The 12147-nt window shown below is 40.6% G+C and overlaps 1 protein-coding gene across 8 annotated transcripts in view; it reads right to left on the bottom strand.

Moving 5' to 3' along the window:
- The window catches only part of LOC129957626 (fibroin heavy chain-like), a 77580-nt gene extending 72155 nt beyond the window's left edge, over positions 1–5425 (bottom strand). For all 8 annotated transcript variants that reach the window (XM_056070046.1, XM_056070053.1, XM_056070052.1 and 5 more), the window contains exon 1: positions 1574–5425. In XM_056070046.1, coding sequence (XP_055926021.1) covers positions 1574–5405 — 3832 coding nt within the window. In that variant the 5' untranslated portion in view covers positions 5406–5425. The remainder of the gene's footprint in view (positions 1–1573) is intronic.
- Positions 5426–12147: the final 6722 nt, after the last annotated feature.

Raw genomic sequence — 12147 nt, 5'->3', positions numbered from 1 at the left:
CTTCGCATTTTTACTTTAATGCATTCAGTGATATATCGGAAATATTTTCACATACGTATGTTCACTGTTGGTGAAATAGCTAAATATGTACGTTAGGCCGTACAAAAATATCGTATCTTAATTGTTGCAAACTCGGTCCTTGAAACTGATGGCTGAAAAACCGGACTAAACGGTTTGAGCTACATTTACCAAATTTGATACATGCCTAAATTGGATGATGGCAATGTGCTTATCGGATCGATTTTTTTTAATTAAAATATTTATTAACTAAAACTGAATCTGAATTTTTTCGTTTATCCATGATAATATTCGAGAATATTAATGGAAAAACAGATTTTAAACCACTTCAAAATTTCAAAGATTGGTTTTTAACTATACCAATTCAATAATCGAGCGAATTCCTCCTAAATTTTAGCAATTTTTTTAAAAAATTTTTTCGCTTGAATTCTAATTATAGATTTTATTGTTACCTGAAATTCAAACCGTTTTCTTTGCTTTATCAAACATTTAATTTCATGATTTTCCTTCATTGTTCAAATCTAAAGAAGAATTCTATGGAATATATATGTATAAACAAAGAAGTGAAGTTATAATATTGTGAAATTGAGAAGATAAATGAATTTTAAATAGCGCTTTTAATGTTAAGGAAATACCTCCATTAGAATGATCCATCTACACAATAAAGAAAAGTTAACCAAAATAACGTGGCTCTGATATCAAACAATTTAGTACGGTAATTACCAACAACGGTAAGTGCAAATCCTATTTCCACAAGCAACGAAGATTCAATGATTTATAATCATATTGAACTCATCGTGTACATTCCCCAAAATATTTTTTAATTACTTTTACAAGCTAAGTAAAATTAAATCACTTATCCAGTACGAGATTGTGGAAATTAATATTGGATTTGCATTTATTAAAAAAAGAGTCGCTCCTTCTTCTTGAGCTTGATTCTGTGCTAAGAAACTGTCTGCATCCAGCTTTTAATTATCTTATTAAACCAGCAGATAATCTTTAAAAGCATTGGTTTAAAAACTCACAAAACATAGAAAAATGAATTTTTAAATTTTGGGAGGTAATTTCAAGATATCATCCCATAGGCAATAGGCAATCCCAAAGAAATACCAAACTTTTCGAACAAAAAGATTTTATGAACTGCATTTAACACAACACTTTTTATGACAATTATTTTAATTTACATCAGCACAGTTTTTATGAATATAATCCAGTTTCTTTTCCAGAATAAACATTTTATATTTTTTAATTTTGCAGAATAATATTATTATACGTAATTCTTTAATATTACTAAATTTCAATATATTTGTTAGATAAGGATTATTTATTTATTTACGATATATTTTATGCATTAATATTTCTTCAATCCCTGTTTATATAAAAATATCAGTAATAATGCTAGTTCTTGAAATTTCTTACATAAAAAAATAAAAAACATAATTAATTTATCCTATTTCTCTTTTCGAAATTTCGCTGCAAAGGCTCAATATTTTCAATTTACATTTATGTCCTTTAAGCTGAACATTAATAAAGAGAAGAAAAAACAAATATTTACCAGCGCCAATTCCAAGACTAGTTCCTCCATATCCACCAGCTCCATATCCGCCTGCACCTCCAGCTCCAGCACCAGCCGCTGCTGCAGCGCCTGCTCCTGCACCTGCACCAGCTCCTCGTCCATATCCACCTGCGCCTCCGGTTCCTGCACCAGCTCCTGTTCCTGCACCGGCTCCGCCTCCGTATCCACCACCATATCCGCCTGCACCTCCAGCTCCTGCACCAGCCGCTGCTGCAGCGCCTGCTCCTGCACCTGCGCCAGCTCCTAGTCCATATCCACTTGCTCCACCGGCACCGGCACCGGCACCAGCCGCTGCTCCTGCACCGGCTCCAGCTCCACCCCCATATCCACCACCATATCCGCCTGCTCCTCCAGCTCCAGCTCCAGCACCAGCCGCTGCTGCAGCGCCTGCTCCTGCACCTGCACCAGCTCCTTGTCCATATCCGCCTGCTCCACCTGCTCCGGCACCGGCTCCTGCTCCTGCACCAGCTCCTTGTCCGTATCCACCTGATCCACCGGCTCCGGCACCAGCTCCTTGTCCATATCCAACTGCTCCACTGGCACCGGCACCAGCTGCTGCTCCTGCACCGGCACCAGCTCCGCCTCCGTATCCACCACCATATCCGCCTGCTCCTCCAGCTCCAGCACCAGCCGCTGCTGCAGCGCCTGCTCCTGCACCTGCACCAGCTCCTTGTCCATATCCGCCTGCTCCACCTGCTCCTGCACCGGCTCCAGCTCCTCGTCCATATAAAGCACCATATCCGCCAGCTCCTCCAGCTCCAGCACCAGCCGCTGCTGCAGCGCCTGCTCCGGCACCTGCACCAGCTCCTCGTCCATATCCACCTGCTCCACCAGCTCCGGCACCAGCCGCTGCTCCTGCACCGGCTCCAGCTCCTCGTCCATATAAACCACCATATCCGCCTGCTCCTCCAGCTCCAGCACCAGCCGCTGCTGCAGCGCCTGCTCCTGCACCTGCACCAGCTCCTTGTCCATATCCGCCTGCTCCACCTGCTCCGGCACCGGCTCCTGCAGCAGCGCCTGCCCCTGCACCGGCTCCAGCTCCTCTTCCGTATCCACCACCATATCCGCCTGATCCTCCAGCTCCAGCACCAGCCGCTGCTGCAGCGCCTGCTCCTGCACCTGCACCAGCTCCTCGTCCATATCCACCTGCTCCACCAGCTCCGGCACCAGCCGCTGCTCCTGCACCGGCTCCAGCTCCGCCTCCGTATCCACCACCATATCCGCCTGCTCCTCCAGCTCCAGCACCAGCCGCTGCTGCAGCGCCTGCTCCTGCACCTGCACCAGCTCCTCGTCCATATCCACCTGCTCCACCTGCTCCGGCACCGGCTCCTGCTCCTGCACCAGCTCCTTGTCCGTATCCACCTGATCCACCGGCTCCGGCACCAGCTCCTTGTCCATATCCAACTGCTCCACCGGCACCGGCACCAGCTGCTGCTCCTGCACCGGCTCCAGCTCCGCCTCCGTATCCACCACCATATCCGCCTGCTCCTCCAGCTCCAGCACCAGCCGCTGCTGCAGCGCCTGCTCCTGCACCTGCACCAGCTCCTTGTCCATATCCGCCTGCTCCACCTGCTCCGGCACCAGCCGCTGCTCCTGCACCGGCTCCAGCTCCTCGTCCATATAAACCACCATATCCGCCTGCTCCTCCAGCTCCAGCACCAGCCGCTGCTGCAGCGCCTGCTCCTGCACCTGCACCAGCTCCTCGTCCATATCCGCCTGCTCCACCTGCTCCGGCACCGGCTCCGGCTCCTGCAGCAGCGCCTGCTCCTGCACCGGCTCCAGCTCCTCTTCCGTATCCACCACCATATCCGCCTGATCCTCCAGCTCCAGCACCAGCCGCTGCTGCAGCGCCTGCTCCTGCACCTGCACCAGCTCCTCGTCCATATCCACCTGCTCCACCAGCTCCGGCACCGCCTCCTGCAGCAGCGCCTGCTCCTGCATCGGCTCCAGCTCCTCGTCCATATCCGCCTGATCCACCGGCTCCGGCACCAGCTCCTTGTCCATATCCACCTGCTCCACCGGCACCGGCACCAGCTGCTGCTCCTGCTCCGGCTCCAGCTCTGCCTCCGTATCCACCACCATATCCGCCTGCTCCTCCAGCTCCAGCACCAGCCGCTGCTGCAGCGCCTGCTCCTGCACCTGCCCCAGCTCCTCGTCCATATCCACCTGCTACACCGGCTCCGGCACCAGCTCCTTGTCCATATCCACCTGCTCCACCGGCACCGGCACCAGCTGCTGCTCCTGCACCGGCTCCAGCTCCTCCTCCATATCCACCACCATATCCGCCTGCTCCTCCGGCTCCTGCAGCAGCTCCTGCTCCTGCACCGGCTCCAGCTCCGCCTCCGTATCCACCACCATATCCGCCTGCTCCACCAGTTCCAGCACCCGCCGCTGCTGCAGCGCCTGCCCCTGCGCCAGCTCCTCTTCCGTATCCACCGGCTCCGGCTCCAGCTCCGCCTCCGTATCCTCCACCTAATCCGCCTGCTCCACCAGCTCCAGCACCAGCCGCTGCTGCAGCGCCTGCTCCTGCTCCTCCACCGTATCCTGCACCATATCCGCCGGCTCCACCAGCTCCAGCACCAGCCGCTGCTCCAGCGCCTGCTCCTGCACCTGCACCAGCTCCTTGACCAGCTCCTCGTCCATATCCGCCTGCTCCGGCACCGGCTCCTGCAGCAGCGCCTGCTCCTACACCGGCTCCAGCTCCGCCTCCGTATCCACCGCCATATCCGCCTGCTCCTCCAGCTCCAGCACCAGCCGCTGCTGCAGCGCCTGCTCCTGCACTTGCACCAGCTCCTCGTCCATATCCACCTGCTCCACCGGCTCCGGCACCAGCCGCTGCTGCAGCGCCTGCTCCTGCACCTGCGCCAGCTCCTCGTCCATATCCACCTGCGGTACCGGTTCCTGCACCAGCTCCTGCTCCTGCTCCTGCACCGGCTCCAGCTCCGCCTCCATAGCCACCGCCATATCCGTCTGCTCCTCCAGCTCCAGCACTAGCCGCTGCTGCAGCTCCTGCTCCTGCACCTGCACCAGCTCCTAAACCAGCTCCTCGTCCATATCCGCCTGCTCCACCGACTCCGGCACCAGTTCCTGCTCCTGCACCGGCTCCAGCTCCGCCTCCATATCCACCACCATATCCGCCTGCTCCTCCAGCTCCGGCACCAGCCGCTGCTCCTGCTCCAGCTGCTCCTCCATAACTTCCTGTGGTTCTTGCTGCCGTGCTTGTAACTGCTGCATTTGCTTGAGATGAACTACTTGCGGAACTTGTGCTTGTCGTTGATGTGTAACCACTTACAACGTTTCCTACTCCTGCAGATCCACCGTAACTGGTTGCTGATGCGCCTGCTGATGCGCTTGCAGAAGAAGAAGCCGAATTCCCTTCATCCTGGGCAATTAAGGTAATAATTTGTAGTAGTTCAGTTCTGAATGTTTGGTCAATATTTCCTGTAACTTGTAGCATTGATCCTGTCAAACAGCTGTCGATGCTATTCATCAAGGCTGGGGAAACTCCGTACGGCGAAGATACTACTGTTTCAGCCATGGATCCAGCCATGCCCATCGTCAATGCTTTAAGTTTGTGTTCTGACACTCTATTACCCATTTTGTCCAATTGCATGGCAGTAGTGTCTATGATGAGATCCAGATCGTCCATCTGTTCGGAAGAGAAATATCCGCTCTGCTTCAGACATCCTACAAAACCGTTTGTCATAGCCATTGCCGAATCTCTGTCAGACCAGAACTGTTGCCCCAGGGCTGAAAAGCCCTGAAGGAAAAGAACAAGGAAAAATAACGAAAATCGAGTAGGCCACTGCATCTTTTAATCTCAGATGATAGCTCTCGAATGAGTGATTTGAATGGGAAATTTGTGCTCTTTTTATATCTGAAAAATCGTGATTGTTGTGCCTGAATCGTGTCAAGATCGATAGTCAAAAGCGCCCCCTATGTTTAATCAGATGTCAGATGCGTAAGAGACATTCTTTTTTGTGCGTGTTTGAGAAATTCGTTTCACGTTCTTGTCGATTTTATGAAGCCTGTTTTAATTAGCTCTTTATTATGTTATAAGACAGTATGTTTTCCTGAATATCTCATTAGATATCACAATTCATTCTTCTAATAATTGTTTTCCTCTAATTAAAGATTATTTTTAAATCTATTCTATAATCTCTCAAATCCTTCAAATCTATTCCACATTAGAGATGGAATATGCAATCCTTTCTTTATATGGAGGGCATAATATTTTATAGGAAAATTTTTTCAGTATCCTTCACATATCTTCTTTCTTCTTCTTTTGATGATATCGTTGCGATGTCTTCACTTTAGTGTATGGCATTCCGAATATCGATGGAAGTCGTAGGGATAATGTTAAATATTTTGTGCTAATAGGGAAGCGCCGGCTATTCATTAGCGGGATGCACTTTAAATATTTGGGAACCAAATATCTTTCCATTTATTTGGTATTCCATACAGAATGGAAATTGCTGATTCTCTTATAGCTCTCGTCATTTGACTAAATTAAAAGCTTTGTCCCGATATGGGCTGAATATCGAAAGTTTCTTTAACTAATTCTTGACTATCTCAATGATATTATTCATTTGGTCTTACTAACATTAATTATTTTTTCTTGTAAAATAAAACAAAGCGTATGAAAGGGTCTTTAGTTTGTATAAATCTTTGTAAGAATTGTAAAATGTGGTGAATTCTCTAACAGCATTTTGTATCAAAGTAAAAACGTTCTCAGAATTTGTTTTATCTTAGAAAATTCGATATTGCCAAAGTTATATATGATGAAAAATATGATAGCTTTCTAAAATCTATGAAATTTAAATAGACATAGCATACGACACAGTTCTTAGAAAACTGATTTTTCGAAATGAATACATATACGAAATATTCTGTTTATCTTATAATTTTTCATTATAGTTTTGCTCAATGTCGGGTAATGTGCATTTAAAAATTGTTCTTGTTCAGATTTCGAGGAGTTCGTAAATATGGTAGGAGATAATATTATACGCTTCGTACATATGTACTGATTTTGTAAGTAAAATTTCGAATGATATCACGTTCGAATCCGAAATTCGTAATTCAAGCTTCCGAATGTTTGTTGTTCTTTAGAAAAATTGTTATTGTTATGGCAAAATCTATTTCTAAAGGAAGGTATTGTTTCCTTTGGACCCCTGGTTATTTTTTAATGAAATTTTATGCATTTAATTTCACAAAATTTATTTTATATATCATGGAATAAATTACTTCATTCTAATATCAATCTGTGTACTTTATTTAGCAAATATTTTTTTTTGCTGTTGTTTTGTTTATTTTCTCGATTCTAAATTTAAAGACAAGCTCTACTGTTAAAGGTTCTTCTTCTATGTCTTTGCACTGGATGAAGCTGCATTGCAGAGAATCTCCTTTTTTAATTTTATGATTGTAGGTAGGTCTCTGGTCAGGAACAATTTTTATTTTTGATGATAATTAAAAACTTAGATATGTTTTCACTTCAAAACGTTTAAAAAAGCAAATCAATCATTTAAATTCGTAATTGCTTAAAAAATTCCACTGTTTAATTAGATACAAAATCGTGCTGGGCTTATTTTTTTCACATTCGTCAAGAATATGCAAATATTGCATAAAATTTCCAAACAGTTCTATTTTTGTATATTCTTTATGGTAGAATCGTGACAAAATGCAAAGCATGGGGAGTATGGTGAAAAATATTGACTCCAGATTGAAATTCCAGCCGCATGACGATAGACATTTCCAGACATATTGAAATGCAATGTCCAGCTGTGCATTCGAACTTTTGCATATGAAATGAGAAAACATTTTTATGGCACCAATAAAAATCGACGAAAGTAAAATTTTTGTCACGTAACTGTTGATTTTTATGCGAATATTGATGACTTTTGTATACTCAGAAGTTATTTGTAAAGCTGAGTCTTGTTTTTCATTGGTCTGCGCTATTCTTGCAAATTAGAACGCCCTTTCACCAACAATGTAGGCCCCGTAGAATGATTAACCGAAGTGCTTGAGCAAGATGTTTTACCACTGTATTTCTTTCTATTGCTTCTGCAAATCTTGCGTTCACTCGGCAATTCTGAATTCTCTGCCTTTTGCTAGAAATCACAAGGTAAGTGCTTTATCAGCGCATCCAATAGAAAATCCTCTTTTAGTAGAGCAAGTGCTGCTTTAATGTATTATAATATTTGATAATTCCAAATTATTGCTTGCAATTATTGGGCCTTCGAATAGTTAATGTCCGAAGCAAACTTAAATAAGAAATTTGTCCCCGAGTTTTAAGCTACCATGTGAACGGACTTATTTGCCCTTTAAAAGTGAGATTGTCGACTAACTCTGAATTTAATGTTCGACTTGAACTTGAATTTTTGAAATTTGCTACTGATTATTAAGCTGAAATAAAAAGCTTTCATAATTAAGAGATATAGATTCGTTACAAAATAAAATGGTACAATAAAATAATTGAGAAGTGCAACGCATTTACGGTTGCAATATAATTAGGTACTTCAAAACAATAATATTTTTCTAAATGTAGCTTTTCTTAATGCGATGGAGAGGCAAAAATATACATATCACAGCGCATGATAAGATGCATTCGGCTTGTGTATTTCCTTTGTGCTGAGGAATCATGTTGAAGTAGCGAATCATCTTCCATCCGACTGGCTCAGATCAGATCGCAGTTTCTCGACTGAATATCACAAATTTATCAAATTCAATGAAATGTATGATCTGTCTCACTTTTTGGATTGCTGTTATGAATTCGCTCAAGATTACAGTAATATATATATTACTGTACTGTATATATATATATATATATATATATATATATATATATATATATATATATATATAATATATATAGAATTAAAAAATGCACAAAACTCAGAAGTTGAAAGGAATTTTGGATTAAAGTGAGTAGAAAATATAAAATTTTAAGAAAGCAGTTAAATTGTCATTATTTGAAAGAATATATGTATGTATATATATTAAAAAGTTTTTCAAACCCATGAATTGAGAGAAAAATTAAACTTACTAAACTTTTTAAACAACTATATCCAATTGTTTGAGATTATATTAACATTAAAATTAGACAGGGAAAAAAATCCCACATTTAGAATTCATCAAATTTTTTAAATATTTTATTTTGACACGAATTCCATAGCTTTACTGAAGAGCATTCATTTCATTCAATTTATTTTTCTATTGCTTGCTTTTAAATTTTCTTATGCAGTTATTTTCTTTCCTATGTGTTGAATTTTCGTGTCTCTGCTATTCAAACAGTTTCAATTCCCTATATTCCATGGCTTTTAGAAATACCTGTTTTTATAGAAATTCCTCAAACCTGTCTTTGTAATTGATCTTACATATACTTGCATCAGTTAAAATATTGTCTTGTATTTCTGTCAATTGTAGGCGATTTTAATCAACAGCTTTTTTAAAACTTAATTATATCCGGTCACAGCAATACTTAAAATTGAGCATACACAACTATTTTTTTTTCTGTTTTCTTTAAAGATATAAAAAGTGATGTATTAAATTCATGTTTAAGAGTTGGAATAAAAATAAGATACATTAAGAAACATATAAATTTATTCTTATTAAAAATTCATTAATATTTGTTGCATATACTTTTGTTTCCAAAATAGCATCTGAATGAACAAGAATTTCCTGTTACATGAGGCATTATTTTTTTGCATTCCTCTTGTAGCATTATTTTTAAAAGTCTTTACACCTAATGTTATTTCTGAACAAAATTTTTCAACTCAAATCACACATTTTCAATAAGATTGAGGTTGTGTCATTCAGAGGATGTATTGGAGTTGTACTTCTAAATCTTATAGCCACGATTATTTCACATTTTGAGATGTGTTTGAGGTCGTTGCCACGTAGAAAAATAAAATTTGACCCTCAGCATCATTTCTGGCTGAAGGGTAGCTTAGGATAGCCAAAAAAAAAACCTGATCTTCCTAAGCTTTTGCTGAAAATACTTTTTCCTGTTTTTTTAGACATGGATGTGACATTGTTCGATGTGAATGTTTATTTGGGTCGTCGATTTGAAAATTTCTTTTCTTCCGTTAATGAGCTTATTATTATTGGTCTAGACATTTTATTGTTTGTTTGTTTGTTTCTTATGGCACTTGCCACTGACAAGCCCGCTGTTACGAAGACAGCGATTTAAGCCTGAGGGGGAACGTCTCTTATTTCTTATAGCAGCGCCAACTAGGGCCAAGAGTACGACTTTGCCACTCACGCATCATTCATTCGCTTGCACAACCCCTTTTTACAGGAGGGCACATTCACACATCTCACAGATAGAACAACAGAAGAACAACCATGCCCAAACCGGGACTTGAACCCGGGACGCCCAGATCACGGGGAAGACGCGCTACCCCTATGCCAGGACGCCGGCAGACATTTTATGCTTCTCGTATACTAAGTATGGAGAAATATTGTAATCGTCAAAAAATTCGAACTCGAGATTCTAACGAATCTCTACATTTTACACTCTTTGACTTCGAAAAACACAACTTTGGAAACTGTTCGTGACAAATATAATTCAAAAACTCTTTAAGTTACACGATATAAATGCGATGTATGAACTTTATACAAAATTTGTAGATTTCTCTAAAAATTTTGAGCAAAATCTATTCAAAGGAAATCTGTTTGTCTGGCTGTTCAAATATAAATTAACACGATAATTACAAAATGAAAAAAACTAGATAGATAAAATTCTATATACAAATTTGACATCTATATCGTAGATACCTGTAATGTTTCGAGTGAAATCCAACAAGAGAAGGAATGTCTGTCGGTCTGTATTTTCAGAAGCATGCAAACGCGATAACTCAAAATCGAAAAAAAATTAAAATATATCAAATTCGGTATGTGATTTTATGATTGCAATAGAAATTTTGTGTTAATATTTGATTTTTTAAAGTTTCAAAAAAACACGATTAAATAAACAATTCACTCTGATTTAGAGAATATGCGAGAAAGTTTTTGGGGATCAATCTTACTGGTTTTACACAAGCTCATGAATAATTGCACAATCTTTGCGAATTTACGTAGAGTTTTAGTTTTTTCAGATATTCGAATTTAAGTTTACGAGTATTAGAGTACTCGCTCCATTTCTTATTTGGAGAAATAAAATAAATAAATAAACTGATTTCCCATGAATATCGCATAATGATGCATTGTAGATTATACTTGGTTCATTTAACCCTTTAAAGGGTCATTTTTTTTTTAGTCATATTATCTTAAAATATTTTTAGGCTTGAAATCAGAATAAGAAAAGGGATTCATTTAGCTTATTAGATAAATTTAATTTGATTCATTCATTCATTTGGTTCATTAATAATTAAGTAGCAAATCAAGACACATCATTTTGTCTGAGATAAAGAATTGAAGCTTCTAAGTTTGTTTTTCTAAGAAAAATTGTCAGAACTTATGCCAATCTACATCATTTCATACAAAGATTGAAAAATTTGGTGGGAAGCATACTTCCCATGGCCCTAGAAAGCGTTAAATAAATATTCTAACTTCTAAGAAGTGCATTCCAAATTTTGAGCTTCAAAAAAAAAAATAAATGCCACTTAAATTGTTACCATTCCCTTAATTTTGTTTCCTTTTTTGAACACATTTCCTAATAAGCATTCTAATATTTCTATGAGTAATAACTGAACATTTTTTGATGAAGGAGATATATTCTATTGTATAATCACGACATGCTTACGATCGTAGTTTCCCCAACCACTATTTTTCTCTTGTCTGATTGAATTGTAATAAAGTTTTTTTTATCAGAAAATTGGAATGCTGTTTTACACAGTTTGAAATGAAAATGCATCGCAGTTCGTGTATGTACTGCGATATTGTGCATGCAAGTTAGCAAATGGCATCCTTGCTGTGTGTGTAGCGATTGATTTTATATCTTATTATAACTCTATACAATTAAGAAATAATTTATCTTGTACCATGGATAAACGTAACAATAATTTAGAAGATTGGTGATAGTGGCAGCGATGACTGCGTATGTATGGATAATGTGTTTTGAATTAATCTACATATTCTTTTATATTTCTCATTTCTTCTAATATATTATATCTCTCTATTTATACATATCTTTCTAATCAGGTTTCAAATGTTTTTTGAATATTCCGTCGTGACATTATCATAAAATTACTCAACATATCTCGTTGTTCTGATGGCACTTGCCATGGACGAGCCCGCTGTTTCGAATTCAGCGATTTTAAGCCGGGAGAGAGCGTCTCTTGTTTTGAGCAGCGCCAACTAGGGCCAAGAGTACGATTTTGCTACTCACGTATCACATTCGCTTGCACAGCCCCTTTTTACAGGGGGGCACATTCACACATTTCACAGATAGAGCACAGAAGAAGAAAAACCAAGCCCGAACCCGGGACGCCTTAATTACGGGATGTAAAATTTTTTTTTAAAGAGAGCTGAAATGACCAGGTTGTTCTCAAAATCAGCGGAAATGGTCTCTCCTAGAGTATTCTCCCATTCACTCCAATAAAGGTGAATTTGTA

This window comes from Argiope bruennichi, chromosome 11 (assembly GCF_947563725.1).
Source record: "Argiope bruennichi chromosome 11, qqArgBrue1.1, whole genome shotgun sequence".
In the NCBI taxonomy this organism is placed as follows: domain Eukaryota; kingdom Metazoa; phylum Arthropoda; class Arachnida; order Araneae; family Araneidae; genus Argiope; species Argiope bruennichi.
Note: the sequence above shows the minus strand (reverse complement) of the source record. Positions and strands in the feature narration are given on the sequence as shown.